This window comes from Diabrotica virgifera, chromosome 6 (assembly GCF_917563875.1).
Source record: "Diabrotica virgifera virgifera chromosome 6, PGI_DIABVI_V3a".
Classification (NCBI taxonomy): domain Eukaryota; kingdom Metazoa; phylum Arthropoda; class Insecta; order Coleoptera; family Chrysomelidae; genus Diabrotica; species Diabrotica virgifera.
This window is the reverse complement of record NC_065448.1, coordinates 197065342-197091738: the sequence shown is the minus strand read 5'-3', so window position 1 is coordinate 197091738 and position 26397 is coordinate 197065342. Positions and strand designations below refer to the sequence as shown.

At 33.5% G+C, this 26397-nt stretch overlaps 1 protein-coding gene across 2 annotated transcripts in view; it reads left to right on the top strand.

Annotated features, from left to right (window-relative positions):
• LOC126887095 (chitinase-like protein Idgf4) overlaps positions 1-26397 on the top strand; it is a 48953-nt gene that overhangs the window by 13144 nt on the left and 9412 nt on the right. For both annotated transcript variants that reach the window (XM_050654431.1, XM_050654430.1), the window contains exons 2-6: positions 2675-2934; positions 17216-17348; positions 17431-17601; positions 17664-17832; positions 20793-21055. In XM_050654431.1, the coding sequence (XP_050510388.1) occupies positions 2675-2934; positions 17216-17348; positions 17431-17601; positions 17664-17832; positions 20793-21055 (996 nt within the window). The remainder of the gene's footprint in view (positions 1-2674; positions 2935-17215; positions 17349-17430; positions 17602-17663; positions 17833-20792; positions 21056-26397) is intronic.

Here is a 26397-nt window from a genome sequence, read left to right as displayed (position 1 = left end):
CTCTTGAATCGAATGCAAAAAATTGCATGCCGATTCATCTTACTGCACAAAATTCCTAGGTTTAAAGCTTCGTTGTGTCGCCTATTTAAATATTTAGATATGTCAATTAATTGGTGATTTTATTGTGGTATCCAAATGACCCTTTAAGTGAATGCATTCATGTATGAATGATGTATCTAAGTCGTCTTTATAAATTTGTATCAGATTTTCAGCTTTTGTAATAATTTCTTCATTGTTTAATTTTGGCAAATCTGTTATAACACGAAAACGTTGATAAATAACTCGATAAGATTCCAGATGTCTATTCAGGTCTCCTATCAGAGTGTCGATTATAATATAGAATGTGTGGATTTTCATCTCATCACTAGCTGAAAAGTTTAGTTCATCATCGGCCCCTCGTCAAATTGATTTTTTTTCTTTTTTCTCTTTCTTATTTCTTTATATGTTTTATTTGGGCACAATTTTTTGGCTTCCTCTTCATAAATGGCAAAATTATTTCTGATTGAGGTAAAGTAACTTAAAAGAGCTTATTGGACATACTGGACATAATTATTAGATAGATACACTCTCTCTAAAATATGTTGCTAAATGACAGCTAATAAAGCCATTTCAAAGTGTCCATTTTTTCAAATATAGAAAGTGCTTGATGTTTCACAGCTGCAGTTTGACATTCGTCGTTAGAGATATTAAAAAGCGCATTTTTTATTTCGCTGAAGCCAGTGTATAACGCTTTAGTTGCATCCGCCCTTGCGGACCAAACAGTTTCACTAACTGTTTTCTAAAAATGATTCACTTTTGATTCACTTCACCCACTTCTATTCCATTGATGGATGTACTTGAAATGTTATTCGATTTTAATTTTAATATACAAATATGTTTTTGTACTGTATTTTTGCCGCCCTCTCATAATTTGCCGCCTTAGGCAACTGCCTATATTGCCTAATGGATAAAGCGGTCCTGAGCGTTATGTTGAGCGTCCAGGCCTCCGTTACGTACATAGCAATGCAGAAAATGACATCTTAGCCTGATATTAATGCTACTGTTATAAAATAAACTTTTTATTTTGATTTTTCAAAACTACCTCTATTACCTATAAACGCTACCTCTATTCTCGCTCTTTCTTCTTGTTTATAATCAAGTTTATTGTTGAACCAGCAGCCAAGGTATTTGTATTGGTCTCCATATTCAAGCTGTTGGTGCTTCAATATAATGAAAGAGGTAAATTTTGTTCTTTGATATTTTCATAACTTTAGCTTTCGCAGTATTGATCTTTATCCCCACAACTCTTAATGACCCTGCTTAACAGTATCTGGAGACTATGGTCCGAATCAGCCATTAAAACAGTGTCACCTACATAGCGGATGTTATTATTTACTGTTTATTCGTTTATCGTGATAACTTCTGAAGAGTGCGATAAAGGGTTCGCAAGTATTACCCCCTGTAGACGTTAAACAGTATCGGTGAGAGCACATAACCCTGTCTGATACCTCGTTTTATTTCAATTGGCTCTGACGTGTTACCATTGGTCTTTATGATTGCTGTATAATTCCAATAAATAGTTTCTATAATTGGAGAATCTCTTGTATCGATTCCGATGTCTTTCAATCTTACTTTCAAAATCCTGTGCTGCACCTGGTCGAACACCTTTCAAAATCTATAAAACAGACACAAAAGTTTGCTTGTTGATCTTTGCATCTTTGTGCCAGAGTTTAAAGACAGAATATTGCTTCTCGTATCCCATGCTTTTCCTGAACTCAAATTGTTCTTAACCGGTGACCTCGTCACATCTTCTATATAATTCTGTTCTGTATGATCCGCAAGAAAAGCTTCACTTATCCCCTCTAATCACTCTCTTTATCATATCATTGGGGAGTGTTTCAAGGAAGCTTACGTTGAAAACAATCGGAGAGATCTTCCATTCCACCAGAGAATTCGAAGGTACCTATCATCTCACAGTATCCAATTTTCAAAATTCTTCGATAAATCAACTAAAGCTCTACTTCCAACCTGGACCATACCCCTTACACAATGTGATGTAACTCGCACTAATTACAACAAATTTGAAACCTCTCATGCGATCATAAACCAATTGTTCCATTACAAACTTTCCTATTTTTCTGATTTCTTACCACATTTTACAGATGCATCCAAATTCACTAAGTATGTACGATCAGCAGTTATTTCAAATACCTACTGTAGTACAATTTAACTTACCATCAATCAGTAGCATCTTGTCGGACCAAATAAAGGATACGACTGGTTGCTTATTCTCCGAAGCAAAACAACATGCACAGGAAGGAGATAATTGGACAGGAATAGTCAAAGCACTACATCCTTACGAAGGAAAAAAGACAGAAGAGGAGGATACGCTAAAGCGTTCTAGTTACTACATAATCTACCTGGTTTTATATTAGATTATCTATGTATTATATTATCTGAAACTATATTATTTTATTAATTTGATCTAAAAGGATATAAGATTCGTATTTGAAGAGTTCTGCAGTAGTGCCGTCGATACCAGGGTTAGGTTACTCATGGGACATTTTATTGTGTCCCTTATAGCACTGAAGGGGATTATATTTGGGAAAGAGAGAGAAAAAGTCAAAAACAAGATTATGCAAAACAAAAACCCAAAGTCTTACTATTGAACTATTTACACCAATTTTTGTTTCAGGGCAAGGCAAGTTCGATGTTGCCTTTTTGGAACCAGCTTTACAATTCTGCACACACTTAATTTATGGGTACGCAGGTATTGACCCAAATACTTACAAAATAAAGCTAATGAATGAACAGCTAGACCTTAACCAACACAACTTCAGACAAGTTACTGATCTTAAGAGGAAATTCCCTGGTCTTAGGGTTTTCCTTTCGGTTGGTGGTGACAGAGATGTTAGTGGAGAAGATACTGAAAAGAATATGGTTTACAGGAATGTGGTAAGTAATTTTCGGATTTAATATTAAAAAAAAAATTGTCTATTGGTCATCATTATCCTCATCGTTCAAGCCGGATCTATCCACTGCTGGATATAGGTCTCCCTCAGTATTTTCCATGCATTTCTGTTTTGTGCTGTTTGCATCCAGTTTTTGTCGATCCGTTTTATGTCCTCAGAACATCTGGTTGGCGGACGACCTCTACTTTAGAGTGACCAAATCATAAATTTGAAAAAAAGGGACACATTCAAGGAGCAGTCTTTATATATTTTTCATATGCTCTAAGGAAACCCCCCTGTGTGCGCCACTGCCAAGCACGCTTTGGTGCGGTGCCCAAACAGGTACGGGCGATTGAAACATGGTCTTTTAGCTAATTTGGGACCTAGAGATCTTTTTCAATTTAGTCTGCTCAAGACTGCAAAACAGACAGAACACTAAAAAACTCTGCCATAATGACATGCATCAACAAACCATCAGAAAAAAAAACGGGGAATACAAAATAGCGAGAAACAAAGCCAACTCAATAAATAAACAGAAAAAAAAATGACTGGTTTCGCTGGAGGATATTGAAAAAGACAGAAAAAATAGCATATGCAGATGATCTAGATCTAAATAGTCATCATAGCGAAGACGAAGATGACACTTAAAAGGAAGCAAAGAGAATAGGACTAAAAATAAACCAGCACAAAACAAAATACATGACGATAGGGAAGGATGACACAGCACTTGAGAAATATCTAATAACACAGAATATAAATTTGAAACTGTATCCACCTTTAGCTACTTGGGAGTAACAATAGGGAAAACCGGAAAAAGGAGAACAGAGGAAATAATTCTGAGAGGCAGAAACACATATGGAATGAATAGAAATCTGCTGAGAAGCAAGACTCTAAACTCTAAGTATAATATAATATAAGACCTTAATAAGACCTGTTGTTACATGACGATTAACAAGAAAGAGAAAGATAGCCTTCTGAAATTTGAAATAAAATAATGGGAACAATCATGGGCAAAAAAAATAAGAATGAAACCAAATGCCGAAATTGAAGAAAAATTAAACAGAGAAAATATAGTCAGATACATAAATACGGACATACGGACATACGCAAATACGGGACATTTAGGCGTCCCGAGAGACTTTTTCGGGACCCCAGGACAAATCGTTAGAAAACGGGACAATCCCGTTTTTACGGGACGTTTGGTCACCCTACTCCACTTCGATATGCTTCTTATCTTGGTCTCCAGTGTATTATTCGCTGCGCTGTGTCTGTGTCCATCTGTTATCCGAAGTTCTGGCTGTGTGTCCAGTCCAGTTCCACTTTAGGGTCATAATTCTTTCTGTTAGTAAAAGTAATTAAATAAGTAATGGATTTGACCGTTACTTAATGGAACCTCATTTTATCTAACAATAAAACACTGAAAAACGTTTGTTTTCAATACTTCTAGTCTCTGCACTGTAAAGTATTTACTTTAAAGCAAATAGGTTGGGGAGTGGGGAGCTATTTGTCGCAAGTTGGTCATCCAGATAGCTTAAGGCCTTTATTTAGAATATGTATAAAGAATTTGATAATGTTTATTAAAAGAATGATTATGATCTAGAATCTAGAAGGTGAAGTGAGTTCTGCTAGACGCATGTTAAAGGTTCTGTCAGTTTGACCGATATAAGTTTTTGGGCAGTTACTACATGTCAGTTTGTATATATCACTCTGCTTTTTCTTTTGACTCTTATTGTTCTTAACGTATGTTTGTTGTTTGTTCTGAAAGCTGGTGTTATTCCTTTCTTGTTTATATAGGTCTTTGGCTATTTTTGTTGAATATCTTGCCTGTATATGAATCGCTTATTGTAAAAAGGGAATAAGTCCACTTCTGTATGAAATTAAAGTGAGATATACATTTTGTTTAACCAACTTCGACGGATCGATGAGTCTATATAGTCCATATGGTGAGACCGCTCCCGTCTGAAAAAAATTCTGATTCGGTTTCTTTGTGGATTCCTATTTAAAAATATCTCCTTTAAACAAATCTGAAGGGTGCCGGGCGGAATTTTTGGGCAGAAATTGTTTAAACCTTTTATTAAACAAATACAAAAGATCACCTTTTTTTTGACTCGAAGAATATTTTTTTAGATTTTTTGGGTCATTCTAAACAATAAAGGTATCTTGTGATTTTTCTCAGAAGTTGATAATTTTCGAGTTATAGGCGATTTAAAATCTGAAAAATGCGAAAATACGCATTTTTAAGGCTTAAAAACTCATATTTAAATTAGTATTTTTGAGGTTGCCAAGTACTTGAATTGTAGTTTAAACATTCATTTTCAAGATTATGTAGACTGATCGGGTCTAACTTCAATTTACACCGTTGTTTTTTAATTGTTAATTATGCGTGTCCATCCGATTTTTTGCCAGTGCGGCGCGCACTACATATTTCAAAAAATTTCCTATTTTCCTCCGAAAAATATATTTTTTAGATTTTTCAGGATATTCTAAATAAAATGGCTTTCTTGTCACTTTTCTCAAAAGTTAATAGTTTTAAAGTTATAAGCGATTTAAAGCGCATTTTCGGATTTTAAATCGCTTATAACTTTAAAACTATCAACTTTTGAGAAAAATGACAAGAGCGCTATTTTATTTAGAATGTCCCGAAAAATCTAAAAAATATATTTTTTGGAGAAAAATCAGAGATTTTTGGAGAAAGTGCGCGCCGCACCGGCAAAAAAATCGGATGGACACGCATAATTAACAATTAAAAAACAACGGTGTAAATTGAAGTTAGACCCGATCAGTCTGCATAATCTTGAAAATTGAATGTTTAAACTACAATTCAAGTACCTCAAAAATACTAATTTAAATATGAGTTTTTAAGCCTTAAAAATGCGTATTTTCGCATTTTTCAGATTTTAAATCGCCTATAACTCGAAAACTATCAACTCCTGAGAAAAATCACAAGATGCCTTTATTGTTTAGAATAACCCAAAAAACCTAAAAAAAAATATTCCTCGGATCAAAAAAGGCGATCTTTTGTATTTGTTTAAAAATATTGTTTAAACAATTTCTGCCCAAAAATTCCGTCCGGCACCCTTCAGATTTGTTTAAAGGGGACATTTTTGAATAGGAATCCACAAAGAAACCGAATCAGAAATTTTTTCAGACGGGAGCGGTCTCATCACATGGACTAATAAAGGAAATTTGTATCTCTCACCATACGCGATATATCGCACGATAAAATATTTGTTGAGCGTATAAAAGGGAACTAGTCCGGGACTGATTACATTTATACAATAATTCTTGTGGCGCTATCATCGTTTGTGGCATTTTGTTTACAGAGTCGTTTATTTTATTACTTCGGTTAGCTTACGTTAGTTAGTCTTCGATTTATTTTAGGTCTTGTTTGTAATAACAAACCTTTTTTTATAAATAAATTAATAATTGAACTGTAGAAAAGCAGCACTTTTTCGTCTTTTATTCACTGTTTGTATAAAGGAATCAAGTCCCAGCCTTTAAAAACGATTTTTTGGCCTTAATCGTTTTCAAAACCAAGTTTGTTGTATCACATATCACACTCTACTAGTCTCCTTCTACATTTCATCTGTAGAACAAAATTTGATAGGTCATCAAGTTTCTAAACTAAATAGTTTTTTCGTTTTTCTCAAAACTAAGTATTGTGGACTTATACCCTTTATACAATAAGCGCTTCATATGTAATAGATCAGATGGTACTGGTATTTTTCTCTGGTGGTGAGGAAGTCCTGAAATTGGTCTTCGCACCACCAGACAAATACTCCAGTGCCTTCTGCTCTATCACATATACAAGCAAGATATCAACAATAATAGCCAAATACTTAAAAAAAGAAAAGAATAACACCAGCTTTCAGAAAAAACAGCAATTTAAGGAAATACACGAAGAACAATGCCAATACAAGAGCCAATAGGAAAAGCAATTACAGAGTGATGTATACAAACTGACATGAGGTGACTGTCCGAAAACTTACATCGGTGAAACTGGCAGGAACTTTGACAAACGCATAGCAGAACATAAAAGTGCTTTTACTAATAGAAAAAGCAGATTCTACGTATGCACTTCAACTTCTAGATCATAACCATTCTTTTAATGAACAGTTTCAAATTCTGCTTATTCAAAATAAAAGCTTTAAGCTATTAATGTAAAGAATGGGTTGCATGTGCGAGTCCATACTATTGTAGTAAAGAAAAGAGAGACGTTCTCACAAACAATTTATTTTACAACTGAAGACCGGTCTCGCTGTATATACTTTGCACAGCATCTTCAGGTCCCGGTTAAAGTAAAATTAAATGTTTCCGGTATAAGGAATGAATATAGTAGTAGTCAATATCATACTTTTTTTCTGCACTTTGCTAAAAGGAGGGTTGGTAGAGGGCAGAGCCGTGCGGCACATCTTTTCAATATGATGCAAGTCTTCGAAATGCCGCCCCCTAAATATTATTGAAACTTAATTATTTATTTTTATTAAATGAAATTACACAAAATGAACAAAAACTTTTATTTTAAAAACAAAACATACTTTAAATTAAATGAAATAATTTTTGTATTAACATTAAATAACATTTATATGAAAATTTATATTTATATATAAAATTTATATTATGAAAATTACAATTTTATCTTTTTGATTTTAATTTTGGCAAACTCGTCAATCAGATTGGTGTAGTCTAAAGTAGCAGCTACTGAGGACTCTATTGAAATAAGTGCTAATTTTTTTTAGTTTTGTTTGTCTTATGGAGCTTCTAAAATATAATAAATACAAAAATATAAAAATTTAAAATTTTTATTATGAGTTTCTAAAAGCGAAAATCGATCAATCAAAGAACTAAAGGCAATGTTTCAAATATAGATGAAAAAATTTAGGTACTTTAAATTTATCTTTCTATGTTGAGAGCTAATCCACAGATCAAATTGACGCATTTTTCTCTTGCCTCAATATTCGTTTTCAGCAGGAAATTCGGAACTTATTTACAAGATTTTCTGCAATTTCATTATCAGTAATTTTCATTTGGTCATAGCCAAATTGTCAGTAAATTTTCATTTTTTCCATAGTTTCTGACATTTTTACACAATCTGACAAATTTATAGTTACATGTTGCAACATCTTCGAGACTGAATTTATACAGGGTGTTTCATTAATAATTGCCCATATAGTAACTGGAGAAACCTTAGCACAAAATACTAAGATTTAACCTAAAACACTTAAATAAAATGTGGTTCCTTACAGAGTTACAGGGTGTTTTATCTAAAAATTCAAAAACTATTTTGGCTCAGCATTTTTAAACTATTTGACGTATCCTTTTCATTTGGCAGAAAGTGTAGGTACTGTACACCCTACTAAATTAAGATAAATAAACATTTCTAGCTACTACCAGAGGCGCACGACAGGGGATAGTAGCTGGTTGACCCTTCCCAAATTCTACGCCACTGACGAAATTGCTATTTTAGTGTAATTTTTTGATTTTGCAATACTTTTTATGTAAATAATATACTCTTCATTCGTAACGATAAAATTATTAGTTTTCGAGATATTTGAAATTAAAAATGAGGCGACACAATACATTAATCAAAATAACCGTGTCGTTTCATTTTTAACTTTAAAGATCTCGAAAACTAATGAGTTTATCGTTACGAATGAAGAGTATGTCATTTTCATATAAAGTATTGGAGAATCCAAAAATTGAACTTAAATAGCAATTGCGCCAGTGGCGTAGATTTGGAAAGGGTCAACATTCACTTTCCCCCGTCGTACGCCTCTGGTATTAGCCAGAAACGTTTGTTTAACATAATTTAGTAGTTTGTACAGTACCTATACTTCCTGCCAAGTATGTAAAGGATACGTCGAATAGTTTCAAATGCTGAGCAAAAATAGTTTTTAAATTTTTAGATAAAACATCCTGTAACTCAGTAAGGTACCACATTTTATTTAAGTGTTTTAGGTTAATTCTTCGTATTTTGTGCTAAGGTTTCTCCAGTTACTATATGGACATTTATTAATGAAACACCCTGTATAAAATAAAATATCATGCCATAGAAATACACCGCATATAAATTTATAATTTTTTACTAATCCTCGTGCTTTGACTTTAGTTTCTGAATTATTGTTGATGTCTTCTATTATTTCGAATAAGGCATTATGTATTTCACAAAATTGAAATCTTAGAGGTTTCAATGCATCTATCCGACTTAACCGTGTAGTAGTACTTAAAGGTTTTAGTGTTAGTTGTGAAACATGTTTATTTCAGAACTTCCCAACGCTTTGTAAAACCAGAAAAAAGTGTACAGTTTTTGTATAAACAAAAAAAGTTTGTTGTTTCTGTAGAACAAGACGCTGCGTCATTTATGACTAAGGTGGCATGCGCAGGGCACGTAAAACGCCCTCGGATATTTTTCAAATATTTTGTTTTGCACACCCTTTCTTATTCCTTTAATATTATACCCGTTATCATAATCTTGTCCTCTGAGCCGTTTTAAATCAAGAACTATTTTTTCCAAATTTGTCAAAATAAGTTCTGTTAAACCTTCACCAGTTAAATATTTTCGGCTGACACTTGGTCCTATATATACTTTTAATTATTGAATGGCTCAATTTGTATTTTGATTTTACTGATTATGCCGCCCCCTTGTGATGCCGCTTGATGCGGCTGCCTCACCGCATCAAAGCACCGCACGGCCCTGGTAGAGGGATATATTTGACTGTAATAAATTAACAAAATATTGGCAGGATCTTGAGGAGAGTACGGTGAAACTAGTAAGAAAACACGACATTAAACCGAGAAAAACGAAAATTGTTAGTTATACCGGGTGGACCAAAAGTCAGTTAACGCTATCAAAAAAAGTCACGAGCAAGTTTGCGGCGTCTCCAAGAAAATTTATCATGCTCTGTGAAGGGCCTTGCAAATAATCTACAGTTAAAGGTATTCGATATTTTCAACAAGATGGTTCACCACCTCATTACGGATTGCAAGTTCGTGAGTTTCTAAATGACCAGTTTAGTAATTGGATAGGGAGAAGAGACACAATTGAATGGCCCGCGCGTTCGGCAGATTTGACGCCCTGTGATTTTGCCTTGTGGGGAGTACTTAAAGATAAAGTTTTTGCCAATGTTAAGTTCTCCGTGCCAACTTTTAAGTCTGTAGAAAGACTTGTTTCACTGTGTATAAGCGTTGCCAAAAATGTATTCATGAAAGTGGTTTACATTTTGAACATAAAATGTAAAGCATGCACTTCTTTGTATCTACTTATTTACAATAAACAATAAACGTTTTTTTACTTCTGTTTTTTTTTGCTTTTATTAATATACAAAACGGTTAACTGACTTTTGGTCCACCCGGTATATAAAGTGATGTTATTTTTATTAATTGTATAGATTTTATTTATATAGGGTTATTAGATGTTGTTCAGGATGTTCAAGAACTTATGTAAGATGTAAAAATTGGGTGTGCAATTTTTTAGACAAGATTGGTCGGATATGCAATAGTTGTGATCTGTTGTGAAAATTTGTTTGATTTGTTTGAAAAAACTGAAATTGAAAAATTAGTAATTTGCTAAATTTTTAATTAAAAGTGTCATTCAATAAAATCATTAATAGCTAATTCAGAATTAAAGTCAAGTGTATAGGTAATGTAATAGGTGATATTAAATTTACTGTAATATAAAGTTATGATGTTATCCGTAGAGCAATAAAACTATGTAATATAACAAAAAAGTTGAAAAAGTAATATAAGAAAAAATAATATATGAAAAAAATTTTCATTTATGTTAATATCTGTTGAATTTAGTAAATAGTTGAGTAGGTTAAAAATTAATTAAAAATTTTTGAAAACATTACCTGGTTGAGCTGAATTAAATGGTTTCTTTGTAATGATAAAAATTTTTTGTTTTAAAGTCGATAAAAATAACACTTAACAGATTCTAGAACAAACACAAAGGAGATGGACATAACAGGAGTTTGTAAAATTTTGATGGGGAAAGCAATCTGAGCACTACATCTTATTTATTTTCGATTTTAAGAATAGGAAAATTACTGTAATTGAAAGCTTTAAGCTATCTTTATAAAAAACTATGAAAATTAATCAATTAAAAAATACAGATATAATATTGAAAGTTCAATGGGGTTCTCGATGGTCCAACGTGAGATAAACCTCCCCACTCCTCAACCTATTCAGTTAAAGACTTTAAGGTGCAGACACACAGTAAAATACATCACTTGTCAATCACTACAATTATTATTGATACTTTATTATTTCTTTACTACTAGGTTCGTTATCACGCATTAGATCTATGTCTATGACCTGTGTTTACTGAACAGAAAACAATGAGTAAAATTGCTAAATATTATTATTTATTCTTTATTATTTCTTTACTACTGGGTTTGTTATCTCACACGTGTGATAACACACGTGCTCAACTAATAGTGAAAGGAAAGATCGAGAGCAAGAAAGGACTAAAAAGGAAAAGACTATCGTGGCTAAGAAACATCCGATAAGAACAGGGCTAAATTTAAACAGCTAGTAAGAACAGCTGAAGACAGAGAAGAGTTTGAAATTGTAGTAGCCAACCTCCATTGAGGAGAGGGCACTTTAAGAAGATGACCTCATACGGGGATTCATTCTATCACCCGGATTATGTGGACTAGGTCCATAAGAACCTGGTCTTCAACGTTTCTGGGGCCCAGGCAGTGGTGTCATGGCAAAATTAGCAGTGCCGGAACGCAGTGCCGGAACGCACTGCTAATTTTTGTTTACAAAACCTAAATTCTCTATTTATTTTTTTTCTTTTCTTAACCAGTGCCGGAACGGCGTTCCCGCACCATGACACCACTGGGCCCAGGCTGTATCGGGCTCCCATGTCTATCTGAATCAGCAGGGGCTGCAAATCTGAGCTCTTCCTGCCACCCCATAATGCTTTAAAATGTTCATTTGGTTCTTTTTTGCATTATGAATTTATAAATTTAAAATTTTGTTCATTTTATTTACGTTACATTTAATAAAGTTTCGTATTAATGTGCAAATTTAGTTTTAATGTAGTTTTTGACGTGACAAAATACCTGTCTAGCGATCTGCCAGAAATTATTTATTACTATTTAAAATTAAGGTTTTCTGGTACTGGAAGGGCCGGGGTTGACAAATGACAGATATCTGTATCGTTAAAAGATGACCTCTTTGAAATAAAAGTCGACCTGTTTCAGCAGTTTCACAAAATCTAATAAATCATGTTACCAAATATTTAGGGTGAACTCTATTTAGTGACCAACCCTGTATGTTGATAGTAATATCTTTTCAAAATTCCATCGTTAATTAATTTCAGCATCTATCAAAGAAACATGAAACGTGAAACATGAAACGTGAAATATGAAACGTGAAATTTGAAACGTGAAACATAAAACGTGAAACATGAAATAAATAAATTGTGAAAAAAAGTAACCGTTTCATGTGATATACCAATCACCAATACTTAAAGTTTTCAATAGTTGGTGGGGAGGAGAGCAATACATAGATCATTTTAAAAAATATATCATACAACCATTATTAAAAGCTAATAAACACAAAAATTTATCCAAGTCATATCGACCAATTTCTTTAATGTCGTGTATAAGTAAAACCTTTGAAAGATTAATCAAAGCTCGATTAGAATGGTTTTTAGAATCAAATTGTATTTTACCTAGTACACAGTATGGATTTCGCCGAGGCCTTGGATCATTGGATGTAGTAACGAAGCTAGTTACAGATATCCAAATTGCGCTGTCTAAAAATGACGTTTTTGACGTGACAAAATACCTGTCTAGCGATCTGCCAGAAATTATTTATTACTATTTAAAATTAAGGTTTTCTGGTACTGGAAGGGCCGGGGTTGACAAATGACAGATATCTGTATCGTTAAAAGATGACCTCTTTGAAATAAAAGTCGACCTGTTTCAGCAGTTTCACAAAATCTAATAAATCATGTTACCAAATATTTAGGGTGAACTCTATTTAGTGACCAACCCTGTATGTTGATAGTAATATCTTTTCAAAATTCCATCGTAAATTAATTTCAGCATCTATCAAAGAAACATGAAACGTGAAACATGAAACGTGAAATATGAAACGTGAAATTTGAAACGTGAAACATAAAACGTGAAACATGAAATAAATAAATTGTGAAAAAAAGTAACCGTTTCATGTGATATACCAATCACCAATACTTAAAGTTTTCAATAGTTGGTGGGGAGGAGAGCAATACATAGATCATTTTAAAAAATATATCATACAACCATTATTAAAAGCTAATAAACACAAAAATTTATCCAAGTCATATCGACCAATTTCTTTAATGTCGTGTATAAGTAAAACCTTTGAAAGATTAATCAAAGCTCGATTAGAATCATTTTTAGAATCAAATTGTATTTTACCTAGTACACAGTATGGATTTCGCCGAGGCCTTGGATCATTGGATGTAGTAACGAAGCTAGTTACAGATATCCAAATTGCGCTGTCTAAAAATGAGCACCTAGTTTGTTTGTTTCTGGATATAAAAGGAGCTTATGATTCAGTAGATCTTAACATACTAAAATATAAAATGTGTTCACTTGGTTTCAATAATGAAATCTGTAATAATATATTAAATCTATATACTAATAGAACAATATGGTTAAAAGATCATAGAAATCTACTACACGGACCAAGAGTTGTGAATCAAGGTCTGCCACAGGGTTCAGTATTAAGTCCAACATTATTTAATTTATATTCTGCTAGTATTCATAGTTTGTTTGACGAAAACATTAAATGTTTACAATATGCAGATGATATCTGTATATACACCACCCAAAAAACCTACGACGCCTGTCTACGGTCATTGAGGCATATAGTTGAAATTATTATACAATGGACAAATGAAAATAATATGACAATGTCCACAGAAAAATCCAATATTATGTTTTTCATCAGGCATAGGTTGCGCGCACCGGGAAACGTAACCTCGAGTGGGCGTACTATACCAGTGGTGAATCAGTATAAGTATCTAGGGATAGTACTAGATAATAAACTTCTGTGGACTAAACATATTCAATACATCAAAGGTAGGTGTAAAAAAATAAATATACTAAGGTGCAAAACAGCTTTATTGTTCTACAATGCTTGTATTCGGTCAGTCTTGGATTGTGGGTGTTGGATATATGGATCAGCAAGCAATACGAATTTAAAAATATTAGATCGGATACAATACAGATGCTTGAGAATATGTTTAAGTGCAATGGTATCCACTCCAACAAACGTTATGCTAGCAGAGTGTAATGAAATCCCATTAAATTTACGTAGACAATTTTTAGCTCAAAAGTACTGCACAAAGCTAAGAAACACTGAGTCAGACCTTTTAAAAAAATCTGGCTTTATTAAACATGGAAAACTTAACTAGCAAATATTGGAGAATAAAATTTCACCACCACTAACAGATGCATTTATTGAAACCAGGAATTATGCACATTTACACAACAGTAAATTATTACCAATTTATAAATTTGCGTATAAAACTTTGATAAAAAAACCAAGAATCATAATTCCTAAATATACAGAATCAAATCATTTAAATAATATTTTAGTAAAATCTATACTGAGCGACTTTGTGGATTACACAGTAATTTACACAGACGGTTCTAAAAATCAGACAGGACTAGGATGTGCTATGTATGTGCAAAATACCCATCAACATAATAATTACAAATTATCTAGTATTAGTAGTATTTTTACAGCTGAGATTATAGCCATCGAAAAAGCTCTAGAATGGATCAAAGAGAATAATATTGAAAAAGCTGTGATAATAACAGACTCCAGATCTGCAATATATTATGCAATTCAAAACACTGATTTTAATTCATACAAATCAAAAATTTTATGTAATATAAAAAATAATTTGTCTAAAGTGGAAGTAGTATTTATATGGGCAAAAGGGCATGCCGGTATACTGGGTAATGAGAAAGTGGATGAGTTGGCCAAAGATGCAATAAAAAATGGTGAGATCCTAACTCAGATCTTATCGACAGATGCAATAAATGACGTCAAAGCTAGAATAAATAAAATATGGAAAAAACAATGGAAAAATATTTCAAGCATATCAAAAAATTTATATTTTTCTTTACATCAAGAACTTTCTCCACCACCTGAATACATATTTAAGTATAACCTGCCAAAGCAAGATATTTATACTATCGTCAGATTAAAAACTCGACACGGAAAATATGAGGCACATCTGCACAAATTAGGAATAGTTAATTCATCAGTCTGTTTTGTGATAATGTTTCAATTAGAGATTTTAACCATATTTTCTTTGAATGCAAAATTAACGAGAGATATATAAATCAATTATATTAAAATTTACGACAAACACAAGTTCATTTTCCAATTAGTATAGAATATCTACTAAGTTGTCATAAAATGGAAATATTTAAATTACTTATAAACTACTTGAAAGAAACAAATATAGTAATTTAAGTGAAATAAGTATAAATATAACAAAACTAATAAATTGAGGTAAAAATAAAATAAAAATCTGTGGCTAACGGACCCGCATCCAAACCATTTTTTCACACACACACACACACACACACACACACACACACACGCACACCCACACCCACACCCACACCCACACCCACACCCACACACACACACACACACACACACACACACACACACACACACATCACCAATCGAAAATACAAAAATAAAATTTGTATGACAATGGAAAGTGGATGACGAGGTCGTTTCTGTCGTGGCAACTCTTTTATTACTGTCCAAAAATTATAACCATAGTACATATTTGGTTACAAAAGAATTAAATAATCATCTTGTCAAATTTCAATCATTTTATAGAATGAGTATTCAAACATTTAAGTTGTTTTATTGTGGGTCCTGGTTTAAAGAAAAACGATATTTTTTTGTTATTGTCTATTCGAGTATCTCTCTAGGTTATAATTGTACAATTCTTCGTTCTGCTCCACCACAGAAACCAATTAATGCAATAAATGCAATATTAAATTCTTGGTCGGCACTCATTAACGCACGTAATTAGTTGTAAAAATCAATGAAATTGACACCGAAAAATAGAACACGGCCCATTTTATGAAATACGTTTCAAGAAGATAAAAATGTTTCATGTGCATGAATCACACTCGTTTTATAGATGGGCGGACGTCTATTTGTTTAGCAGTGTTTTATTTCCATGAAACGTGTTTAACGTTTCATGTTTCACATTTCATGTTTCTTTGGTAAGCGGTCTCCCGAAGATAAAAATGTTTCACGAGCATGAATCACACTCGTTTCATTGATATGCGAACTTCTATTTATTTAGCAGTGTTTTACTTTCATGAACCTTGTTTCACGTTTCATGTCTCATGTTTTAAGTTTCATGTTTCTTTAGGCAAGCCGCACGCCAAAGAAACATGTTTCATGAAAATGAAACACTGCTAAACAAATCTCAAAGTCCGCCTACCAATGAAACGAGTGTGATTCATGCTCATGACACATTTTTATTTTCGGAGAGTTTCATAAATGGCCGGACGTATATTTGTTTAGCAGTGTTTTATTTCCATGAAACGTAATTTACGTTTCATGTTTCTTTGATGTGCGCCTGCCTTAGTGTGCGGCTTCACTTCGGTTAATTACGGTTAAATTAGGTTAATTTGATCTGGTCGTACAGGTGTTTCTACCAATCATTGTTTTTTACTTCGGATGGTATCATGTCTATATTTTATACTCTTTTTCAAAATCGTTAAAACAGCCATTAGAAATAGTTTGCATTTCCATTTGATGTTGAACTATGAAGTATTGATCTGTAGAAAACGAACCCCATCGATTATTATAGATAATGTTATATAATAGTATTTAAATATAAGATAATTAATAATAATATATTAGCACTTCGACTTTCGAGCCAAGCAGGGTCATGGCATGGTTTATAATCTACCTCCAGTCCTCTTTGTTCGTTACTTTTTCTTTTCAATTGGTTACATTAAAATACTTCCGATCGTCATTAACTTCGTACCTCCATCTGGTCCTAGGCCTTTCTTTTATCTCTTTACCACATATTGTAGCACTTAACAAGATTTTTGGTATTATAACTTGGGTTATTCTTTGAACACGTCCTAACCATCTACGTCCTTGTGCTCTTACCGTTAAAAATATATTACGCTCCTTAAATAATTATTCTAACCCTTTGTTTGTCCTTCGTGTTAACACCATTAACTTAAGTTATGGTCACTTAAACAATACAATAAAGATTACTCTTTCAGTTAGAAGCAGTAGACCGTAGATTAACTTTCATCAACTCTGCCAAAGATCTAATCAAAAATTATGGATTCGATGGAATTGATCTCGCATGGGAAATGCCAAGAACCAAACCAAAGAAGATATTCGGAACTGTTAGTAAGTAGTTTCTTCATTTTGATTAAATCCGTTTAGGGTCGTGATACCTACAGTTTAATTATCTCCTTAATCTAATTTCCAGAGAACTTTTTGGTCGGAATCAAAAGGAGAATAGTTGGTTCCTCAGTTGTGGACGATAAAGCAGATGAACATAGAGAACAGTTTACTGCCTTCATCAGAGAATTTAAAAATGCTCTTCGTCATGATGGATTCTGGTTGACTCTTTCTGTTCTCCCTAACGTTAACAGCACAGGTAATACACATAAATTTAAGTTTTTTCCTTACTTGCAAAAGTAAAATAATATTTCTTTATAGTTTATTACGATCCTCGTGCATTAGCTCCACATTTGGATTTCGTTACTCTTCAAAACTTTGATTTTTACACTCCCGAGCGTAACCCCAAAGAAGCAGATTACTCATCTCCATTATACAAAATTTTTGACAGGAAAGATGATGAAAACGGTGACTTCCAAGTTATGTACTGGTAAGGATTGATTTGTTCTCTTTAATATAATTATCTAACTCTTTAATTCTCTAATTCTATAATTCTCTTCTCTATAAGTTAAAAAGGCTAACGTGTAGTCTAAAATTCTAAAGAATCTACGGTTTGGTCTGGAATAAGCTGGTGTCTGATCGGCATCTGGAGGAGCGGTGCGGCAAGGGATAAGGGCTTGCGGCTCGGTGATACTCCTCCATATATCCCCACCGGAAGGGCGTTGACGCCTAAAAACGGTGTATATATAATATAATTCTCAAATATCTGATAAATTTATTAAAGTTTATGTAAGTTTAGAAGTAAAATAATAATTTATTATTCTAATTGGGAAATATTCTTTTCGGACGTCGTTGTCAAAATACAAAATATTAATAAATTAAACAAAAATGTTGTTGCTTAGTAAAATAGTACCTAATCATATAATTTTGTAAAGAGAATCAACATTTAGACAGATAGCCAAGCGGCTATCCTGGGAGTAAAGGACTCACTCATCAAATCAAAACTCGTGAGGAACTGCAAAAGACCTCCTAAACAACCTTGCAAAAGACAATAAAGTGTCTTTAATATGGGTTACGGGTCATGAAGGGGTGCATGGGAATGAACGAGCTGATCTGTTGGCAAAACAAGGCTCGAAAGAACCTTTGTAGGTCCAGGTCCAGAACCTTTCTACGACATCACTAAAGTTGCTACGAAAAACGAGGTTCAGAAATAAGTGATCATCAAAACCAAAGGAGAGCCACACAAGAGCAAATCTAGACGAATATTGATAAAAAATGCTGGAACAATTTTATGAACCTCATTAAAAGAGAGATCAAAACGGTCACTGAAATGGTGACTGGACATTTCCGTTTAAGAAACCACCTATACAAACTAGGTAAGATAAATGATCCATGGTGTAGAAAGTGCGAAATGGAAGAAGAGACTGTCATACACATCCTATGCCATTGCAATCTGCAAAAATGTGGGGTAGGAATTCATTGGTCAACTGAGGTTTGAACCAAAGAGATCCTCATACTTCTTCTTCTTAAGGTGCCGAGACCGCTTGTCAATCGTTGGCTCTCATGTTGCCTAGCATATTAACATATTAACAATCATTGTCTTATTTACAGCCGCTCGAAATAGTTCTGTGCTAGTTTCCCCAAACCATCGTCGTAGGATTTTAAACCAAGAAGTTGTACGGCGGCCCACACTTCTTTTTCCCATTATTTTGCCTTGCATGACAAGGTGAAGTATGTCATATTTTTTCTGGGTGACGCATTATATGACCAAAGTATTCCAATTTACGCCTTTTAACCGTGTTCATTACTTCACAACTTTTATTCAAACGTTGCAAAACCCTTTCGTTTTGACTATTTCTACCCAACTGATCTTCAGAATACGGCGGTAGACCCACATCTCAAATGTTTCTAGGTTCTTCAAAAGCGATTCTCTCACGGTCCATGCTTCAACCATGTAAAGTAGTACTGGGAATATATAACATCGAACCATTCTTATGCGAAGTTCCAAATTGAGATCATGACTGCAAAGGATTTTCTTAAATTTCATAAAACTTGTTCTTGCTTTGGCAATTCTACTTTTTATTTCTGTACTAGGGTTCCAGCTTTTATTAATATGAGTACCCAGATATACAAGATAACTTACGCGTTTAATTGAGTCATTACCAATTGTTACGTTATAGTTATTATTATTTACGGTTGCCTCTTTACTAATAACCATAAACCTTGTTTTTTTGCGATGAGTTTGAGTCCATATATCGCACAGATTGCCACCATTCAGTTCAATAACGCTTGAAGATGTTCAATTAATCTTGTCATTAACAAGGTGTCATCTACGTATCTGATATTGTTCATAAGCACGTCTTAATGATTATGCCCTCTTTTGCGTTTTCCAACACTTCATTTAAGATTGTTTCAGAGTAAAGATTAAACAACAGTGGTGACAATAGACAGCCTTGTCGAACTCCATGCTTGATTTTTACTTCTTCCGAGCACTGATTCCCAACCAACACATGCAGCCTGGCTCCAATACAAATTTGCGATGATTCTAATGTCCTTACCGTCCAGTACTAATCCTAAAACTACCAATAAGCAAACTGTTAGCATTCGTTAAGGCCACAGGACTCATTAGAGTTAAAAAAAAACAAGGTATATACAACTAAGAATCAAGTTCCTAAAATGTTATGTGTATCCTGTATTACTATATGGATGTGAAACCTGGATCATGAAGGTTAACATGATGAACAAATTAGAAGCCTTTGAGATGTGGTCGTATCGTAGAATGCTCAGAACATCTTGGGTTCAACGCATTTCAAACAGAGAAGTCTTAAACAGAGTAGGTCAAGGCGAAGGTGACTTAATGAAGATGATAAAAAACAGAAAACTTGAATATCTGGGGCATATAATGAGAGGTAGCAGATACAGGATGCTGCAGTTAATACTCAATGGAAAGATCGACGGAAAAAGAGGAATTGGTCGAAAGAAATATTCATGGCTCCGAAACCTTCGTCAATGGACTGGCTTATCAGCAGATCAATCGTTACATGCCGCACAAGATCGAGAACGATATCGGCAAATTGTTATGGAAGCTACCCACGCCTAAAAATTTGGGCACGGTACTTAAAGAAGAAGATACAAAGGCCTTACGGCCAAGTGCTAGAGACTAACGAGTCTTGAATGATTTTAGAAGAAGAAGAGGAGAAGGTCCCGAAAAGAGAAAAAGAAGCATTAATATTGACCTTTTAAAATTTCCAAATGTCCAAATCTAGACTATCCATCTAGGACTGAAGAAGACTATAAATAACGCATAATTGAAAATCGTTGGTAGTCTTTGACCTTTGATAATTTTTTATTTTTTATCAAATCTTTGAATTACTATTTTACTTCTTAATGTACTAATGATTGATTTGATTTAAGTGAATAATACCAACCTTAAGCATATGTTTTGATTAGGCTCAACAACGGTATGCCAGCCAATAAAATCCTTTACGGTATCCGTACCTTCGGTCGCAGCTGGAAAATGACTCAAGCTTCTGGTTTAACTGGAGTACCGCCACTAACTATCGAAGAGGCTCCCGGTGAAGCTGGTCCTTACACTCAAGAACCAGGCCTACTTAGCTATAACGAAGTCTGCACCAAAATTGCAAATCCAACCGAAATCAAGGCAGGCTACGTAGGAAAACTTAGGAAAGTCAATGATCCCACAAAGAGAATGGGTAAGTTTTAATTTATTTAAATCACGGGGATGCACTAAAAAAAGGACAATTTGGGCTTAAAATGAAATTATTAATCTTTCATTTGTTGATTTTTAAAATAGTTCACAAAATAATATAAAAGATGAAGGATACTATATAAATATATTATATATTTATATTAAAGACTCTTTTTCTACTATGGCACTACAGCCCAAGTCGGGCCCTGGGCTCCCCCAGCATCTGCCTCCAAGTATCTCTGTCTCTGGCTGCTCTCCTCCAGTTATCCACCCTCAATACGTCTTTAGTGTATATTTAACACAATTTGCCAGTATTTGTATTTAAATTGGTAAATAACAGCATAGCGTGCACTGACACCACTGGCGGATCTCGGGAAGGGGGATAGGAGAAAATTCCCCCATTCCCCCAAGAAGGTCCAAAATTCATGAAACTTACACTCTATAGAAAGTGCCAGAGTAGTTGTTGTGCTTCCATTTTAAGCTATGAAGCAGTTTTTGGCCCTGGGACTTCAAAGGATAGAGTTAAAAACCGCAGGCCAATCGGAAATACCACGAAAGCTACTTACAGTGTGGTTTTATAGTAAAGTGTGGCACAGAAAATAGTGACAATACTATTCCTCAATGGGTTGCTTGTTTTGAAATGCTTTCGAACCAAAGTATGCTGATACGTCACCAACACACAAAGCACTCTGACGTGGTTGGTAAGCTGATCGATTTTTTTTAAAGATAATCTACTTTTTTTAAGAAAGAAAATAAATGCATGACTAGCTTTTTAAATATCAGCATCATCAATGGCGCTACAACTCTTGGTGAGTCTTTGCCGCGTTTACTATTGCTTTTTAAAAATGATACTAATTTATTAGAGACATACTACCTTGCTAGATGTAGAATTGCAAAGGATGGAAGGCCTCACACAATAGGTGAGACCCTTTCACTACCGGCCGCTGTGGAAATGGTCCAAACCGTTAGGAGAACAGGCAGCCAGAGGAATATAAAAAATACCAGTGTCAAACAACACTATGAAAAGGCGAATTACTGATAGGTCTTCCAATATTACTCAAGAATGCACATAATTTTTAACTTCAAGTAGACGAAAGCACCGATATAACAAACATAGCTCAGCTCATATCGTCGGTTTACTGCCAAAACCAGATAAGTGCATTTTTTACCATGTTTGAGTTAAGTGCATTTTCTTAATCAAAATCCGTATATAAATGTACTGCGTAAAACATAGAAGTGTCGGACAATGGAATAGAGGTGAATTATGTAGGCTTGTTTTGGCAAGTATTCATTTTGGTCAAAACTGTACAACTGAAACAAGTTAAGTGCACATTTAACGAAAAGTACAAATTTCATATGCAAAAAGAAAATTAATTCTTCTAGAAAAATCGGTTAGATGCCATTTAACTTATTTTTGCTGTTGAAGTATAGTAGATTTTATAGAATGACTATGCGTATAAAACAGATAAGTGCAATTATCTTCTTTTTGCAGTTTATTTTATCGTTACTTCAGCATGCCCAAATGTGCAAAACCAGATAAGTGTCATTTAACCTTTTTTACGTGAATTATCTGACGAAAACTTGCACCGCCAAACTAAATTAAAACGACACTTATCTTGTTTTTGCTGCAATGTTATTTCATCGCAGAGGGCTCTGTAAATATTGTAAATGATTTTGCAAAATTTTTTTACAAAAACTCTTTGCATTAGCAAAGAAGTAGTTGAGCATGCGTTTTTGAATTAGGGTGAAGGTAAAATATTTACAGGATTCGATAAAATAGGTAGAGGACCTCCGAAAAACTAAACAAACAGTGATGATATCGAAAGGGTAAAGCAACATATTGAAAGTTTTCCTGTACTGGAGTCCCACTATACGAGAAGTTCTACCAAACGAAAATATCTAGATTGTAAATTAAGTATAAATAAAATGTACTCAATGTATAAACAATTATGTGAACATGATGGTACCTCACCTGTATCTTCAATCACTTATAGACGCATTTTTTGTAATAATTACAACTATTCTTTCTTCACTCCATTGAAAGATCAGTGTCAGCTCTGCACACAATACAAGACTAACGATGAAGAAAAGAAAAAGCAATTACACACGCAATATGAAGAACACGTAGCTCGAAAAGAGGATTGCTACACAGCAAAAGCAAGAGACACAGCTAGAGCTATGAAAGAGGCCAATTTTGTATGTGCTACATGTGACTTGCAATGTGTGCTTCAAATACCGAGTAGCGACATGAGTCCAATGTACTACAGTCGAAAAATTTGCACTTATAATTTGACAGTGTATAAGCTAGCACCGCCAAATAATGCGTTTTGTTATAGCTGGACAGAGCTTCATGGGAAAAGGGGTAGCTTAGAAATTGGCACCTGCCTCTTTACTTATATTAATGAGGTTCCCACTAGTGTCAATGCATTATCAGTGTTTTCCGACACTTGCAGTGGACAAAATAGAAACCAGAATGTTAGCGCTTTGTTACTCTATTTGGTTTAAAAAAATCCCAACTTGATGATTATAGAGCAAAAGTTTCTGGAAAGTGGACACAGCTACAAGGAAGTTACAGTATGCACAGTGCCATTGAACGAGCCCAGAATTATGTTCCTGTGTATACAATGCACGATTTTTCTAACAATATTTCGCATGGCCAGAACAACATCATCAAAAAAGAAACCGTTTGTTGTGCAAGAACTCAAATATAAAGATTTTCTTGACTTAGAAGGCCTTTCTAAGCTTATTAAAAATAAAACGAGAGACATGAAAAACAAAAAGGTAAACTGGTTAAAAGTTAAGTGTTTTCGATACCAAAAGGCTAAACCAGGAATCCTTGAGTATAGGTATGATCATACCTCAGAATACAAAGAGATAAACGTTTTTAGGGAAGTCGAAAAATGCCTAATTTGAAAGAAATAACGCTAAAGGATGCGTTTACGAAGATGCGACCTATAAGTTCCAAAAAAAACAAGATTTATTAAAGTTGTGCAAATCGGGTGTGATTTCAGATGAATTTCACTCATATTATTATAATTTACCATCATCCGACGATGTTCAAAACAATATTCCTGAACCAGCACTTGAAGATAGTGATCCTTAAGTTGACATTTAAGTTAAAGATACTTTAAGACAAGTTTCACATTACGCCAATCAGTTCAGGCAAAATAGGTTGGGTACAGATTTTTTCTTGCATTTTTTTAAATTCTTTAACATTTACTATTTTTTTTTCTCATTTTTGGCGTTAATTATCTTCACAGTACCACAGTCTATATTATTTTAACGGTTATTAAATGTTTCCTTTCATGTGGTTGTTTTACTGTAGGCTTAAACTTTTAAACTTGATTTTCACAAAACTAACAAAATGTATCTGGTTTTGGCAGTAAACCGATGATATTTGTACGATTTGATTTTTATGAAGAAGTTTTTTGTTCTGCAAACCACTTGAATCAAACACTACAGAGGAGCTCAATGTAAATTGACAGGGGTAGCAGGAAAAATAAAGACAATTTCTCCTAAATGCCGAAGTAAACATTGTGCCATACACCGAGAAGAATTTAGGTATACATTATATTCCAGATATTTCTAAAAAAATAAGATTGGGTTCCTTTCATTTCATGCCCCCCCCCCACCTGTGATTGGTGGTACGCCAAAATTTTCAAACTATTTCAGGTGGTACGCAGTTGCTAGAAGGTTGGGAACCCCTGCTCTATACAGACAAATTCAAACCCAACAAACCCGCTAGTTAGGAAAATTAAGGAAACTTAATGCATACAAGTTATTGTTTATGTTTTTTATGTAGTTTGGGTTTACCTTTTCTATGTTTTTTGGTTGGTGTTTCATTGGAAGTTCCCCCCAAGACACATTTCTAGATCCGCCTCTGCATCACACATCAAAAACTAAAAGAACAAATTGATATATAAGTGAATGAAGTAGAAGAAATCTTAACATCAGATAATGTATGTACCTACTCATATCAGAAATCATTCAGAATAAGTTAAAAAGAACTAAGTACATAGAAAAATTTTTTTACTTTAACTGACTAATTCTAAACAACTTTTGTTCTGTAGAGTTTTTTCACCAAGTCAATACTTTTCGAGTTATTTGCGAGTGAATTTGTTCATTTTTAAACAAAATAACCACGTTTTTAGACGGTTTTTCGCAAATAACTCAAAAAGTAACTATTTTGTCGAAAAAAATATTCTTAATAAAAATATAGTTTATAAAAAAATGAAAAAAAAATGGTTCATATATTAAGTCTGTAGACCCAGTACAAGCAAAGTTGTAGCTAACGAAAAGTAGGTTCTTATTCGTCAAATTCCAAATCGAATATTTCATCGAGAAATAACCAAAAAACGGAAAACTTTTCAGGGAACACTTATTATAACTTTTTTAAAGTGTTTAAAAAAATGTTTATTTTTTTTTTAAAGAACTTCTAACCTTAAAAGTAAGTGAGTTATGCTCAAAATATTGTTGGTACCTTTTATTTTTTGGTAAAAAGAATCGCGAAAAACACCCCCTAATAAATAAAATTAATCGTTACCGCTTCACAAGTTACTTTACTTATTTATTATTTATACGATCTGTAAGTCTCAGCGGTTCAAAGTGTTTATTCTTGAAAAGGCTGTAGTTAAAATGGCTTGAACGAGTCACTAATCCCGAGTGTATGCAAGCAAACTTTGAACAGCCATAGCATAACCGATTTTTGTCTAACAGAAAAACAAAAGTCCAAAATATTCAGAAAAGCAAAACGTACATATTATTACTTCTTTAGATTTTTGGTATTACTAATAATTTTTAAAACTAAAAGTTATTTTGAAAGAGCATTTTTTTCAAAATTTAAAATTTTAAAAATTTTATTTTAAAGCCATTTTTTTTTTCAAAATAAGCACGTTGAATCGACGAAACTTACAGATCGTATAGACACAACATAAATAAAGCAACATGTGAAGCGGTAACGATTAATTATATTTAAGTTATTAATTAGGGGGTGATTTTCCCGATTTTTTTTTATGCTAAATCAAAACGGACCAACTGTATTTTGAGCGTAACTTGCTCACATTTGATGCCAGAATATTTTTTTATAAAAATGGACATAAAGATTTTTAAACTCTTTAAAAAAGTTATAATGACTTTTTTCCAAAAAGTGCTTCATTTTTTGGTTATTTCACGTTGAAATATATTTATTTGAAGTTTGGCGAATATGAACCTATTTGTCTTTAGCTATAACTCTGCTTCTACTAGGTCTAGAGACTTCATGTATACACCATTTTTTTTTCACTTTTTTACAAGCTATACTTTTGCTAACAACGGGTTTTTCCATAAAATACTTACTTTTTGAATTAT